Source organism: Erythrolamprus reginae, chromosome 1 (assembly GCF_031021105.1).
Source record: "Erythrolamprus reginae isolate rEryReg1 chromosome 1, rEryReg1.hap1, whole genome shotgun sequence".
In the NCBI taxonomy this organism is placed as follows: domain Eukaryota; kingdom Metazoa; phylum Chordata; class Lepidosauria; order Squamata; family Dipsadidae; genus Erythrolamprus; species Erythrolamprus reginae.
Window position 1 is genome coordinate 95,163,722 of NC_091950.1, and position 16,649 is coordinate 95,180,370.

Consider the following 16,649-nt stretch of genomic DNA (forward strand, 5'->3'; position numbering starts at 1 on the left):
ATCTTCCTTTTTTCATGGAAGAACAGGAAGACAATGAGGTAATACCTATGCCCAAGTTGTTTAAGGATGCTTTGCTTAAACAGTGGGACCACCCAACCGTTGGCTTTACTCCCACTCCCAAGGACAAGAATCTCTACAAGCTCTTCTCCCCCTATGAGGAACTCCTAACATGTCCCAAGCCAGATGAACCAGTGAAGACACTCCACTCGACTGCTGCCATACCGGGCGAAGCAGAGGAGGTCCTCCGGCCAGAGGACAAACGACTTGAGCAATGCTCAAAAGGAGTCTCCTTGCAGACTCATGGGCCATTAAGAGTGCTGCAGCGGCATCCTTCTTTTCCAGAGCTATGCTCTTGTGGCTTCGTCAGCTCCAACCACACCTGCCGCCAGATGACTTACGGGGCCAACAGGATTTCAACAAAATCTTCGCAGCTCCCCGATATGTAGCAGATGCTTCCCTCCAATCTTCCAGATTTGCAGCCAGGTCAGTAGCAGCCTCCACAACGGCCAGAAGACTTCTATGGCTCCGCCCTTGGCAGGCGGGAGTAAGACAGAAGTGGCAGTTAGCCATGGGTCCGCTGAAACGTAACCTCCTCTTCGGAGACCTTCTGGACCCTCTCCTTACGGAGACCACAGACAAGAAAAAGGTCTTGGGACCTACCACCAAGAAGGCCCCTAAACCGCAGCCCTTTCGGCGCACAGGGCGTCAACAGGATCAGGGCTTCACATTTCAAAGGAATCCAGGTCAGTATTCCTCTCGGTTTCGATCCCAATCTAGAACCACCAGGGGCAGAGGTTCCCGTTGTCAGAGAGGATCCTCTTCTACCAGGGCTTCCAAAAGAGCCAGATGGTAAGTTTTCCTCCTTTCCCATAGGCGGTCGCCTAGCCTGGTTCTCTTCCGACTGGCACCGTTCTTGTAAGGACCCCTGGGTCATTGACACTGTGGAAAGGGGCCTAAGGTTAGAGTTCATTTCACCTCCCCCTAACCGTTTTTATTGCTTGTCCTTCTCCCAGTTCCATTCCATCTCGTATCCGAATGGAGGAGGCTATTTCTCATTTGTTGACTATTAGAGCATTTCAACCGGTCCCCTCTCTCCAGAGAGGTTTAGGCTTCTATTCCATCCTCTTCATGGTCCCTAAGACCTCTGGAGGCTGGAGAGCCACCTTAGATCTAAAGAATTTGAACCGGTTCACAAAATATAGGAAATTCAAAATGCATTCCTTATCTTCCATTTTAGCAGCTCTACATCAGGGAGACTTTATGGGGTCTCTGGATCTCACGGAGGCCTACCTCCATGTTCCCATTGCCAAGGTCCATAGGAACTTTCTGCGCTCTGCCTTTCAAGGCAGGCATTTTCAGTATAGGGCTATGCCATTTGGGCTCTCCTCAGCTCCCAGAGTCTTCACAAAACTCTTGGGATCCTTGGCAGCTCATATCCGGGCCTCTCCCATTCATTTTTTATGTTATTTAGATGACATTTAATTCATGGAAATTCCAGAACTGGTGGGGCTGCAGACCTCTCTTTTACCATGTCGGTTCTACAGAATCATGGTTTCTCCATAAATCTTAAAAAGAGCCACCTTGATCCATCCACTTCCATTCTGCATCTGGGAACTATCATTAATTCTGAGATATCCCAGGTTTTCCTCTCCACTGAGAGAAAACGCAGCATTTTGGATCTCATTGCTCGCATCCTGCCCCAGCAATCTACCTCCATTGCCACCCTATCTTCCCTTTTGGGTAAAATGGTGTCATGTATTGGTATTGTTCCCTGGGTCCGTCTTCACGCCAGGGAACTACAGTGGCTTCTATTACCCTTCCAGAGATCGGGCCACAGCAACTCGAATCGTCACATCACCATCCCACCGACGGTTCGCAGATCCCTCAAGTGGTGGACTTCTCCAGCCCTAGACAAGGGATCTCCCTTCCGGTGCCCCGACCAGTTTGTAGTCACCACAGATGCCAGCCTCTCGGGCTGGGGAGCCCACGCTCAGGGTCTTTTAGCTCAGGGCACATGGTCACCGGAGGAGGCTTCCAGGCCCATCAATTGGCTAGAATTAAGAGCCGTGTCTCTAGCTCTAAAACAATTCCACTCTCACATCTCCAACCAACATGTGCTGATTCTCACCGACAATATAGGCACCAAAGGCCATATTTGCAGACAGGGAGGCACTAGATCCAAGGCCCTCATGAGGGAGGCCCCGAAGTTAGGCCTTTGGGCAGAGAAAACTCTCCAGTCGCTTCTAGCCGACCACATCTCGGGGAGCCTCAATGTCCAAGCGGACTGGCTCTCGCGAGTGACCTTAGATCCAGGCGAGTGGAATCTCCATCAGTCACTGTTCCACCAGATCTGCCTCAGGTTCGGCCATCCAGTGTTGGATCTATTTGCGACCAAAGCCAATGCCCAGCCCCCTCGCTTCATCTCCAGGTTCCCGTCTCCGGGAGCAGAGGCAATCAATGCTCTCAGGAGCCCTTGGCCTCCAGGTCTATTGTATGCCTTCCTTCCAATTCCAATTCTGCCAGACGTGATCAACAAAATCCTCCTGGAGAAGGCCCGAGTAATTCTGATTGCCCCTCACTGGCCTCGCAGGCCCTGGTTCGCGGACCTCCAACAACTGTCCGTCCAGGACCCCTGGCGACTCCCCGTTTCGGAGGATAGGTTGCGACAGGGGGCCTCCTTCCACCCGGACCCAGAGTGGTTCCACCTCACCGCCTGGCTATTATCCGGAGGGACTTAGACCTGCGAGGGTATGACCCGGACACAGTGGAAATCATCCTGAAGTCTAGAAGAGGGTCTACCAACCGGATCTACGACCATACTTGGTCCAAATTCCATCAGTGGTGCTCACAGGAGGGTTTTTCAGCACCATCCGCCGACACCTGGCCGCCATTTCTTCCGTCTTGGCGGGGCCTCGCAGGCAGCCCCTCCGCTCTTTTCCAGAAATCCAAGAATTTCTAAGAGGAGTGGCCATCCTCAGGCCTTCTAAAATCCACAGATATCCTACCTGGGACTTGCCACGGGTTCTCCACTCTCTTACTCAGGCACCTTACGAACCCCTGAATTCTGCGTCCCTCAGGTACCTACCCTTTAAGGTAGCATTCCTGGTGGCGATTACATCCGCCCGACGCATATCTGAGTTGGCAGCCCTTTCTATCAGACAGGACCTTTGCCAGTTTTCACCAGGATAAAGTGGTTCTGCGACTGGACCCCACCTTTCTACCAAAGGTTAGTTCCATGTTTCACAGATCTCAGGATATCATATTACCTTCCTTCTGCCTCCAACGAGAGCATCCCCTGGCAACTAGATGGCACACTCTGGATCTCACTAGAGCGCTAAAGGTTTATATCCAACGCACAAGATCCATCCGGAGATCTGAAGCACTCTTCATAGCCTACCATCCCAGATCCTTGGGATCCAGAGTGTCTTCTACAGTAATAGGTCGTTGGATCAGAGGGACCATCTCTAAGGCCTACGAGACAGCTCCCCTTTCCATTCCAAGGAATATTACAGCGCATTCCACCAGAAGTGCTGCCACATCTGCCGCTTGGGCGACTCAGGCTCCGTTGGAAGAAGTCTGCAAAGCAGCCACTTGGGCCTCGCCAAATTCCTTCATAAGGCACTACAAAATCGATTCGTACGCATCAGCGGACGCTGCCTTCGGCAGAAGAGTACTCCAATCCGTTATCTCTCACGATAGCAAGGTACTCCCACCCTAGGGACCTATCTCTTGGGTATGTCCCATGTGACTGCTGGACCCACTCCTTCAGTACGGAGAATAGGCGTTGATTGCTTACCTGAACGCCTCTTCTCGTACGGTGAGTGGGTACAGCAGTCACTTCCCTCCCTATGTGTGGTCTTCTTTACCTTCTATTCTATTTTCTTATAACACATGAGAGTTGAACATTAAAGAGCTTCACTACTGAGCCTAGTCTATGGATTCGCGAATTCTGGGGAAGGGGCGGATCCAGCAGTCTTTTTTAATACTAGGCTCAGTTCCATCGGATTGGACAGGAGCAACCCCATGTGACTGCTGTACCCACTCACCGTACGAGAAGAGGCGTTCAGGTAAGCAATCAACGCCTATTTTCTTCTAGAGCAATGATGGCAAACCTTTTTCTATGAAGCTTCCAGAGTGTGAAAAACGGCCCAATGGGCAAATTGGAAGTCAGTTTTTCTGAACTTCCAGTTTGCCATTTGGGCCATTTTTCATTCTCTGGAGGCATCAGGGAAGCCTCCTGAAGCCCCCAGAGGGCGAAAATGGCCTTCCCCAAGGCCGAAAATCAACTGCCCATTGCACACATGCACGTTGTGGCTGACATACGGCAAAGCCTCGCATACCCTCTCATATGACTCTGCATGCTACCTGTGGCACACGCGCCATACATTCACCATCATGGGTAGAGGGTCATCTGCTTGGACAGGGAGTTGGACTGGAAGATATCCAAGGTCCCTTCTAGCTCTATTCTGCTGAAAATGATTAGAAGTAAATCATGCATAGCACAAAATTGTCAATAGTTGTTTTAAAGGCGTAGATTGGGTTGCTTTTTATGGTCCTGGAAAATGAACTCAGTCATTTGGTGTTTCTTATGTGTGACATGCTTTAAAATTTTGCTTCATTCTATTGTTTCCTTGGTTATGTGGAAACATTCTTTATTTTAATAATCCAACCAATTTATTGTTAATGAAGAAAGTTAATTTCTCATATCTACCCAACTGTCTAGCTGGATATATGGCTTTGGGGCTCTCTCCACACTAAAGGAGATATTCTTTTTAACTGGAGCCAGTTTTGAAGAGGAAAAACATTCTTCTATTTAAACTAAAGTTTACTTTTTTGCAAGGGAATTGTCCTAACAAATAATTTATTTATCATTATTTATTTATTTATTTATTTATTAGATTTATGTGCCACCCCTCTCCATAGACTCAGGGTGGCTAACAACGATAATAAAACAGCATATTAAATTACAAAGTTAAATAAATTACCAAGTTCATATATTGTTTCAAAATTCTCTAGATGTACAAAAATAAATCCAGTGTTATAGACATGGATGCCAATACTGGGTTAATAATAAATTTTGTAATATTTCAGTTGTGGTTTACTATACATGAGGGGCTCAGCAATCATTTTGTTGTAAGGGTGAGATACTTCTTATCTTCTGCCTTCACAATTGATAGGTCTGTAAGTTAAGGAATGCAGCACTGATGTTGGACAATGCTGGCCTGCGAGTAAGGAGGTAACTTATAGGACACCACTCCTGCCCGAGATGCCTGCCTCACACCTATCCTTTACACTGGGAGTTTGACTGCCCCGGCCCTTCTTAGCTTGCATGGTCATGTTAAATCAGGTGGGCCAGGCTTGGCTTATAGGTAATAGTTTGCTGATCTCTGGTATGTTCTGTATGTTTTGCTACAAGTTGCTTAGAATCACATACAATCGTTTGTAATAAGTAAACAAACTGCAAAAGTTAGACGATTATAGTGGAGCAGCACAGGAAGAAGGAAAAGATTCAAGAAATAGGGCATATGCAACCCTTAGGAACCATCTGGATTTAATAAAAGCTATATTCTTTATAGTATAGAAAAGGGGCTTGGAGATTATTATTTATTTCAGATATATAAGACAATTTCATTTCTTATTGTCATGCAGGAGATTTAGATTACCATAGAAAGGATATATTCAGGACTGTTGTAATCAAATCCTTCATAACCAGATTCCTAGTTATTAAAAGCAATAGCTCTGCTTACCATCTGTCCTATTTTAAAATATTTTTTCTTAATCCACTTTTTTTTATTACATTTAACGATATGCAGTATGTTAATCTAGGCTGCCCATTTATTTTATGCAGCTCTGTCTTGGAATAAAATGAATATATCCACAGAAGCAGAGTAATGAATGAAAGTTAAGAATATTTTTTTTAAATGAGTTGTTTGGGGAGAATTAATAAAAGGCTGTCCTACTCAAGCCCATGAAATATTAAATGTTAAATACAGTTAATTTTAAAGCAGTAGAATGCTAATTCATGTTAGCAGTTAAATTACCAAGAAATTGCTCAGTTCTTGCTTTGGTTATCTGGTATCTTGCTCTAATTCTTTTGAGAATGGATCATCGCCGCTTATTCAAGTCGGAGCTTCTCTGTCTTTCCAAATAGCTGATATCACTGAAAGCACCCAAGGAGTAGTAAAAAAAGATTCTTAATGTAAATACCGCTGTTCATCGATCTATTCCCCTCCTCGATGTTTGGGTGGCGGCCATGTCTACGGGCTAGCGAACGCTAGCTTTTTTTCTACCTGGTCTCGGCAGTCTAAAAGTCCGCTTCGATGAGGGATTGCAACCCTCTCATCGGAAACGGTGTGACCACCCCTTACAATGCCCCCCTCTCCAAGATGGGCACCCAATTCAATATAAAAAAGCAGAAAAAGTTGTGCTGGGAGAGCAGCGGCTCACCCTCCAGCTCTGCTTCGACAACGTGCCACCCCGGAAGTCCTCGGAAATCACTTCTTAGTAATAAAATTCACTCTTTATTTTCAATCAAGCAAGGTACATAAATTGCAATGCAGAGTTTAAGTAGAATGAAGCAAAGAAGCAGCTTCGACTCTGGATCTGGGAAGCGCACCAAAACTAAATCCTTGCCATATTACTTTTGCTAACACAGGAAAACAGCATAGAATGTCTTGGGAGACAGAGACCATGGTTTTTAGTATTTCTTTTCAGGCTCGCCACAGTATCTCAGCTGCATGTAACAAAGGTTGAAAGTCCATGCCCCCCTTTCCCAGACACCTTCCTTTATATAGTCTGGAAGTGACATCACATCTCAAAGAATTAAGGCTGTGGATTAATACCTTTTACTCTGGATCTCCTCTTGTCTTCTAACCATTCTTCGATAGCGTGGGTTAATCGACATATTCACTAATATGTCTTTCCCACTATCTGACATAGACAAATCTCCCATTGTCACATCAGCCCCCTCTGGCTCTCCCTAGTCACTGTCTGCCTCACTCTCGCTCTCAGCTTCCTATGCCCTGGCTCAGGGTATCTTTAGGGGGCAGGTTCATCCTCTTCAGAATCAGGCAAGACCTGAGGTGGACAAGGAACACTCACAACAATGACTACACGAACAGATTATAAATCACTTTTTCCAAGGTTGTCACAACTTTGAATTATGGTTATAAATGGTTCAAATGGTTAAATGGTACGGTTAGGACTACCTGTATTGTATGAGAGATTATCAAAGCTGACTTTATTATTGCTGCATCCCCTGGGAGACTGTGTCTATAGTTTAATACATACAAAAGAATGCTTTTGTGTAGTTTGAATGCTTTTTAAAGCATTCAGCACATTTCTCCATTTTTATGAAAATCCAGTAAGAATACATTTCTTGGTGCTAATGGAATTCTTCAAAATATTAAAATTGTTCTATTTTAATATGAGATATTTTTTGTTAGCTAATCTGAACTGCATTATTTTAAGATTGGATTTTAAGAAAAGCATTTGGGTTTTTTCCCCTTTAACTGTCTCTCCTTTATTCTTAATGCCATTTATTTATGTGATGATTTGATCCATATGTACAGCAATTATATTTATTGGGTTATGATATAAATAACATACTCATCTTCCTTTTGCTTACAGAGGGAACCTAATAAGAATTTCTTAGTATCTTATATGCCCATCAGCTCATTTGTATTGAAAGTAGTGACTCAGTTATCTGTTCATATTTGTCCAGTCAGACTGTCAACTAGTAGTATGTAGTAAATATTGGAAGTTAGTTTCTGTTTAAAAAAATAATCCATGAATGAGACAATTGAGAATTAGGAAGGATTTGCACAACTCTACTATCATTACCACTCTATGAAGATGCATATTTTTGTATTTTCTATGAGAATAGTTTTGAGCTATTAAACTTTCAGTAGGCTTGTCTTGTCTTAGTATTTAAGTTTTTAAAGTACTGAAACAAAAACGCTTAAATTCTAATTGAGACTTTTTCCTTTTTCAGAAAAAAAGGGGTTAATATAGATACAGTGCTACCTAAGAATGCTTCTACTTATGAACTTTTCTAGATAAGAACTGGGTGTTCAAGATATTTTTTGCCTCTTCTCAAGAACCATTTTCCACTTACAAACCCGAGCCTCCGAAACTATAACCGGAAAAGACAGGGAGAAGCCTCCGTGGGGCCTTTCTAGGCATCTCCTGGGAGGAAACAGGGCCGGAAAAGGCAGGGAGGAGCCTCCATGGGCCTCTCTAGGCATCTCCTGGCAGGAAACAGGGCCTCCACCCTCCCTGTGGTTTCCTCAATTGCATGCATTATTTGCTTTTACATTGATTCCTATGGGAAAAATTGCTTCTTACAAACTGGTCATGGAATGAATTAAATTTGTAAGTAGGGATACCACTGTATATATGTGGTGTGTGTGTCTATCTGTGTGTGTGTGCGCGTGCGCGTGCTTGTACATGTACGTTTTGGTGTGTTTGGGTCTTTCCTTATGAAAGATCAAAAGCGTCTTTGCAATTTTTCAACAAGATTACACTTGTCATCTTCAGGCTGGTGTTTTGGGCTTCATGCTGCTGCAAATAAAGTGTGGTTGGAGTTTATTCACAGCAGCACGAAGTCCAAAACACCAGCCTGAAGATGACGAGTGTGATCTCGTTGAAACATCACAGATACACTTTTGATCTTCCTCGGAAAAAGACCCGAACACACCAAAACGTACATATACTTATACCCGTGAAAATCTACTATTGGATACTTACGAAGGCAATGTAAATTAAGCATAATTAGAATGTCTATGACTATTTTAAAAAAAAAATTAACCTGGCAGTTATGTTAATAATCTGCCAGTTATCCTGGCTCTTGAAGGAACTGATACATTTCTTACATTGGTTTTCTGAGTTGTAAGGCTTAGATTGCTTTGACAATTTCAGCTGAGTATTTTAATTTTCCACGCAGTATTACCAACTGCTCTGAAAGGAAGGTTATCAGTAAACAGATGCTGAGGAATTTTGCCTCTGAGTTGGCTCTTAACTAGACTGTACAGTACTAAAATTATATAGCCCTCCCCTTCAATCTTCAGACCTGCCACTTGCTCCAGCAGCTTAACTGAAGCTTGGGCCTGGCAATTGGCCACCTGTCCATTCATTTTTAAGTAGCAGACCATATAAAAATTTGCTGACTCCTGGTCTAAGAAATAAAAGGTACACGGTTCCTTAACTTTACAAATATACAGTTCAAATCAATAAGTTAGTAGCTTGAGATACATTTACTTTGAAATAAGCTCCCTGGAATGCTATTAGAATCAACAATATTTTAATCTTAATATAGTTGATTTGTTTTGAAAACTTTTTTTTTCACAGTGCAGACATAACTTTCTTCACTGTTATATTCTGTTAAGGAAAGAAAAAACATTATCCGTTTATCTTTATATACTAAGAAGGTTTCTGGGTTTTTATATCTGAACAGAGAGCAGTGACCTTGCTTTGTTAATATAGCCACACCAACTTCTTTGGGTGAGATTTTTCTCATATCTTAGAACAACTATTCTAAGCATAAATAGATTTCTATCGGCTTTCTACAGCAAATTCTCCTGAGAACAAAGACAAGGTTCATTTTGCAGCTGTTGTAGTATTTGAGGTAATAGAAATAGGATTTTCATAGTTGCATGTGAATCTTAACCAGAAGTTACTCGTGCAGAATGTAAGATAACGTAAAGGGAAAAACTGTTTTGCCTCAAAATTGTTAAGTTTACGATTCTTTTTTTAATTTCCAGTTGCCTTATTCTAAATTTAGATCTCTGCTCTAGATCTTTGAAATACAGAAACAAGAACTGTTTATTTATTTAATTAAGTTTATTTATTTATTTAAGTTTATATGCCGCCCACACCCTAAGGACTCGGGGTGGACTTACAGCAATAAAATAATAAAACAATATAAATAATCAGTAAAACATTCCATAATAAAAAAAAACCCCATTAGATCATTCATGCCATAGATTCATACCAACAAACATCCCAGTCAATTCATGTCCAGGCCGGAATAAGGAGATGTCAATTCTCATGGCCCCCAGGCCTGCCAGCAAACCCAGGTTTTCAAGGCCTTTTGGAAACCCAGTAGGATGGGGGGCTTTACGTATCTCGGGGGGTAGTTTGTTCTATAATTCTGTTTACTTGAAAATTAACTTCTAACTTAACTTGAAAAAGCATTATGTAGCCTAAAACCTTCCCTATCAATCATACTTGATGGACTATGTGCATACTTCCTAAAAAAGCTCTCCACAGCCATAGCTGAACCACTAAGTATAATCTTTGAAAAATCCTACAGGACCAGTTTCCTACAAAACCTATGGTCACTAGCCACGGTCATCCCCATTCATCCTTCCAAACCATCCTTACTTCTGCCACACTTGTTCTTAGATGTCTTACCTCTTCCTTTGCAAGGTTGTTTAAACTCTGCAAAGCTTGTGAATAATTAAATTACAGTATTTTAGTTTTAGTTTTATTCTATATTGCAGTTTAGCTTTAAATTGTATTTTTGAACTTTGTAATGCTCTGAGCTTTTCTCCCTTTGAGCAAAGGAAATGATAAGAAAGGATCATATAATTCATGTAAAACTACATGAGGCATGCTTCAGATGTCTTGCTAGCAGGAGGTCTTAAAGTGTATACTATTGATCTGGTACCTAATGATCTAAAGAGAAAAAGAGTATGAAGAATGAAAAGCAGCCTGTTTTTCTCTGTCGATCTGTGCACTTTTGCTGCCAATGTAGACTTGCCGGTTTGTACAAACTACTATCTAAGATTCTGGTGAATCTAATTGAGAGAGAATGTTAAATATGATATTGTGTTAGTGTTTTATTAAGTTGTATCCTAATCTTTTGAGGAAGGTTACAAAGGTGAAAAGACAACCCAATAATTCATTAAGTTATAAGGAAGTTGTTTTACTTCAGTATTTACTGTAATTAGTTTAGGAGAAAGAATTCTGAATCTGACCTTGCTGTGAAGAATAAATAATTAAAAAGTCCCTCTTTTTCCCTCACTGAAGGGACAATGGAGACAGGTCAAGACACCGAGCCCCTCGGAATGCCCGTATGTCTGCACCATCTCTTGGACGCTTCGTCCCAAGGTAAGAGCTGTATAACTAATTATGCATGTAAGATATGGTCTATCTATTACTCATGTCTTTATCAGGTTCACAGCAGTTTTGACAGTATTCTCCTCTCCTTTTTAGACGCTTCTTGTTGCCTGAGTATTTGCCTTACGCTGGAATTTTCCATGAACGTGGACAGCCTGGGTTGGCCACTCATTCTTCTGTTAATAGAGTTTTAGCAGGTAAGTCTTCCCTATTTTTGACTGTAATATTGAAATTATTGAATCAGGCGTAATATGAAAACCAAACTCTGCCGTGATTCTATTGTCTGTTCAAATTAGAATATATTTCCATGTGAGTGACTAAATCCGCACGGATACATTTTTTGTAGGTACTATGAAATAAGGTACAAGTGATGGATTTCTAGAATGGAATCCAAAAAGAGGATGGGCAAATATGTTAAAGCCTTCATTTCTAAGTGGTCCTGTTCCTTCCTTCCTTTTTAAAATTAACATTCTGACAAGCTAATGATTAGTTTGTTCCAGGTTTCTTTAATTCAATTATAGGGTGCCTTGTTCATGTCCTGGTTTGGAAAGTTTCATAAGAACAGTTCAGATTCAATTAGGATTCTAATAGATGCATATTCAAATTTTGGCAGCATCTGCTTATGGTGTTCAGGAAATTGTAGAATTTAAGTGAGTGGGAAGGAGGCAAATAAAATAGGACCCTGCCTGGAAATTAAATTTTCTTATGACAGATTTTAAAGAGGTGATTTGAGGAATATAAGTTGACCTTTGTTCAATACCAGATGTGAAGATAATTTAATAGTTTTTGTGCATTTGGATTTTAAAAGCACTATGTTCAAGCGTGTGTATATATTACACTTTCTGAATTGCATTAAAGTAAAAAGTTGAGAAAAATCTATTGTAAGTTGAACAATAGAAGAACATGTAGTTAATGTGAATTATGTGAATATTCATGTACCAAATTAGATCTGGGAAAGATTTAGAACTGTAATAATTGTCTCCAATGTAATTATTATATATGATCACAAGATATGATATTATTAAGTCTTCATCAACAGACATTGGCGATGGCTAGAAACTATTGACTTCACAATCTCTTTGGCATTAAGAGTTCGTATTTTGTAAGTCTTGTATTCTTGAACAAAGAAAAAAATGTCTTGTTTGGAAAAATCATGATAAAGCCCATTCAGATTTCATTTGTTTTAATATTTCTAGTATTTAAAGGCACTGTATATTTTGCATTATTTCTTACATTTATCTTGTTCTGGAATATTTTTGAAAATTAGACTTAGCTCATGTGGTCTGTCTTTTCAAGTTCTAAAATCAAAGTTCAATGTATATGCTTGTTTGAGTCCACAAAGAGATAGGATAATTATTCATTATCACAAGCCAGGAATCAATGACCCTGAATGTGAAGAAGTTGCTCCTGAATGACATGTGGAATGTTTGGTCTCAGGAGACATAAAGAACATAGGCACCACCTGAGCATCTGAAAAAGCCAGGTCATGATCATATAAAGTTTCCCTACTCACCCACCCCCCACTCCCAGCAACTAGAGAGCAGGGATGTTCTGAGGCAAATAAATCTCTTGATTAGAGACAGCTGGCTACATCCTGATTTAAGGGGCAATCCTGACCTCTGATCCCTCAGAAGCAACTGTCTGGTCCCTGAGCCTTGCATGATGTTCGTTTGGACTTTTCTTGTAGAATTCTGCCCTCTGGATTGGCTGACAATCAGAGGTGAGTTTCACGTGTAACACAAATTTTGTTCCCAGCTTTAAATGTTATATTCCAATTGCTTATGTCTAAAACAAATTAAAAATTGCTTACATTCATCATAAACTTCGCTTTTGTGACCATGGCAACGAAAAATATACATTTTTACTATAGAAACAAACGATTTTGCATCTTCACATGTGGAATGAGGAGCCCATGGTTTGTCTTGGTCACCAACAGGCATGCCGAAGTATGCTTTGTAGGCCTCACACATCTTAGCAGATGCTTCCACAGAGTACTTTTTCGCTCTTGTCTTTATAAACTGGCCACATACATAGCAAAATGCATCTGCTGGATGTATGCAACCTCTTGATGCCATCTAAATTGACTAAGTTGCTGTGTACTGTAAGGAAAAAGGATGTTTCCAAACTTGATAAAAATGGTCTTTATTCCATGCAGTATTAAAGTACAAGAGTGTACTGAGGATTCAGCAGAGCAAGATTGATCACCTGGTACCAGAGTAACACACAATATATACTTTTACATTCCTAAGCTCCTCCTGTAATGAGTGTGGGGTGAAGTGTGAATACTGTTGTTATCAGAATCTGAATAGATATTGAATTCACACCTGTCTGTCTAAGTCAATTCCCCCTTTTTGTGATGGCCATTGCCCACTTACTATGCAATCCCAATCAATTAGATGCTGTCTCTCTGTCTCTCAGGAAGGGCTATAGTGGCACTATATAACTGTAGTTATACAGCTACCTACAATTCTGTACAGTCCCAGAAAGTTCTAGATAATTCTGGACAGTTCTAGAAACTTCTTGATAGTTCTCACAATTCCAGAAATGTTGCGAATATCCTTAAAAATATATCAATTTCAAAATATCATTGTGCTGATCACAAAAGCAAAGTTTACAGGGAATAACTTTTTTCTATTCATTTAAGGTACAAACAATCAGGAAAACACACTTAATAACTGGGAACAATTTTTTTGGGGAAAATTGTTACATGGTGAATTTAATAACCAGTTTGCAGAACCGAAAATGTGAGCTTCAAACACAACAATTTCATGCGCACAGCTTCTAGCACTCTTTCTCGAGCAGCCACAGTGAGTACAGTGGATAAGGCATGGAAATAAACTGGGCTGCATGGACAGGGGGAACGAGCCAGAAAGTGAGATACATAGGATGGGATAGCACCAGGATGGGTGGGCAGGCCCAGCTAGTGGTCAGAACTACTGGTTTGCCTGAACCGGTCCGAACAGACAGCAGCCCACCTCTGTTGACAACCCTGATTTGACTTTCAGAATCTCAGACTGGATTTTGACTATTCTTCTGTGTGCTTTTCTGAAAAGCAACCATTCATGCCAACTATTTTCAGACGCTCTGTTTTGGTTTGCATTCTTTGTGTACTGTTATCTTCTTGTAAACAGTAAACTATCAGCAACTGTGTCTGTGTGCATGTGCATTTATAATCAGAAGTAGGATAGTCGTTTAGTGGGCCAGAGATAATCACTGATACATTGTTCATTCATTCATTCATTCATTCATTCATTCATTCATCCATCCATCCATCCATCCATCCATCCATCCATCCATCCATCCATCCATTCATTCATTCATTCATTCATTCAACTTATATGCCACCCAACTCCCGAAGACATCCACAACTTTCCAAATACTTTAGTTCTATCTTAAGTTGTTTGCTATAGATATTCTCCCCCCCCCCCATACTTATGTAACTTCCTGCATCATATTTAAAGAGGAAGACACCTTCGTTGATCATTAGAAATTACTTCATTGGGCATGGCAATAAGTCTCTGAGATTCTAATCATCTCTAAGCTGTCATCTCTAAGCTGTCAGAAAGAGAGGCCTGTAGCTTTTTGTAAGACACATCATTTCCTTTTCTGTTTTGGATTCTGAGTTGGGTGGAAATGGCTCACTGGGAGGTGATAATTTGCTGCCAGGCAACACAGCAGATTCTTTTCCAGTTCTGCTTTGTTGGTTTACAACTGATTTTACTCCCCATTCTGAACACTATTGCTCCTTTTGTAGGTAGCCATTTTTGTTATTTCTTTTGAAATCAGTCTTTTATCTTTAGTATGCATGCTCATAAAGAACATCTTAAAAGTTTAATACTTTTAAATACTTTAATACTTTAAAAGGACATTTTAGCACATAGATACAGATTTATTTACTGGGCAAATTATGACAGACATCACCAAATATGAAAAGATTGCTATGAAATACAATAACAAGGCTGTTGATCAATATGATCATGTTAGACCTTGCTTAAAGAACTTGGTTTCTTCACAGTTTTAAACTAAGCATAGAAGAATTGTTATGGGTGTCCTTTGTGGCTCTAAATGTTTTATGTAATCTTGGTTTTAGGTTTGCAGCTATGTTCTGTTCAGTAATTTGGAATTTTAGCAATTACTTTATATTTAAGTGTGATTAATCTTTTACCTTTCATTATATTTTGTTTAGCTTATTTTAATTTTTGACTTTCTAAAATATTTGAATTGCATTTTTGCTTTCTTTTAAAGAACTGGCATACATTTTTTTAATCTCTTTTTTTGATGTCATCTTAAATTATCTTGACGCAGGCATTAACTTATAGTAGCAAAGTAGTGAGTAATGCCACTTTCAAAAAGTCCTATTATATTTTGTGCTCATCTTGTGAAAAAATCATTTTGTGATTTCCTGGCTATTCTTTTACAAAGGTCATCATAATACATTACTGTTCATAGTGAAACTCATTGTGGAAACATCTTCAATCCAAATGTAATGTATAGCAATCTGAAGGTGATTTTGTTAATCTTAGAACATACCTCTCTATAAATAATGTATGAACTGCTTTAGCTGCCTTTAATCCAAACAGTGAATATATTCATGTAGGTTCTATATTACACAATAATATTTGATTTGACTAGATAAAGATGTTAAACGGTTAACCATTATGAGGAAAAATGACAGAATAGATTTCTTGAGTGTACATATGTGGAATATATTGATCTTGAAACCATGGTTTGGATTAGCATGTGAAAACAGGAATTCTCACCTAGGATTTGATTGGAATGTATATATGGCCATTCACCTTAAGCATTTTAGCAATGCAATACAATTGCATATACAGCATCATTACCACAATCCTGGACAATACATAAAACAATAAAAATATCCCCCGACCCAATAATTAGGAAAACTTCATAAAAATCTTATAGCATCCTGGACAGTGACGAAATATAAAAAATGTTCCCTACCGTTTCTGTGGGTGTGGCTTGGTGGTCATGTGACCGGGTTTCTTTTTCTCCCTCCCCCCCCCTCCCCCCCTCTCATTCAATATCATCATACTGGACATTACTAAACTAAACTAGCGGTACCTGAATACACTTGTAAGTGGATTACAAGACAGGAAGCAGCAGGTACAGCTAGGAAAAATCACATCAGATACCTATATAATTAGTACAGCCCCCCCCCTCCAAAGCTGTATACTCTCACCACTTCTCTCTATACAGTAATACCTCATGATACGAACTTAATTGGTGCAAGGAGGAGGTTCGTAAGACAAAAAGTTCGTAAGACGAAACATTGTTTCCCATAGGAAACAATGTAAAGTCAATTAATCCGTGCAACCAAAACCCCCCCCGCAAAAAAACGGCTTTCGGCGACTGCTGGGAAGCCGCGCGGCTGTTTTAAAAGGTGACAGCCGGCCTGGGGGGCTTCCCAGCACCCCCCGAACTTCGGGGGGGTGCTGGGAAGCCCCCCAGGCCGGCTGCGACCTTTTAAAAGAGCCGCGCCGCTTCCCATCTGTCTCCTGAAGCCGAAC

The 16,649-nt window shown here is 40.7% G+C and overlaps 1 protein-coding gene across 4 annotated transcripts in view; it reads left to right on the forward strand.

Annotated features, from left to right (window-relative positions):
• AMBRA1 (autophagy and beclin 1 regulator 1) overlaps positions 1 to 16,649 on the forward strand; it is a 160,634-nt gene that overhangs the window by 67,084 nt on the left and 76,901 nt on the right. For all 4 annotated transcript variants that reach the window (XM_070760229.1, XM_070760215.1, XM_070760222.1 and 1 more), the window contains 2 exons: positions 11,032 to 11,112; positions 11,218 to 11,318. In XM_070760229.1, the coding sequence (XP_070616330.1) occupies positions 11,032 to 11,112; positions 11,218 to 11,318 (182 nt within the window). The remainder of the gene's footprint in view (positions 1 to 11,031; positions 11,113 to 11,217; positions 11,319 to 16,649) is intronic.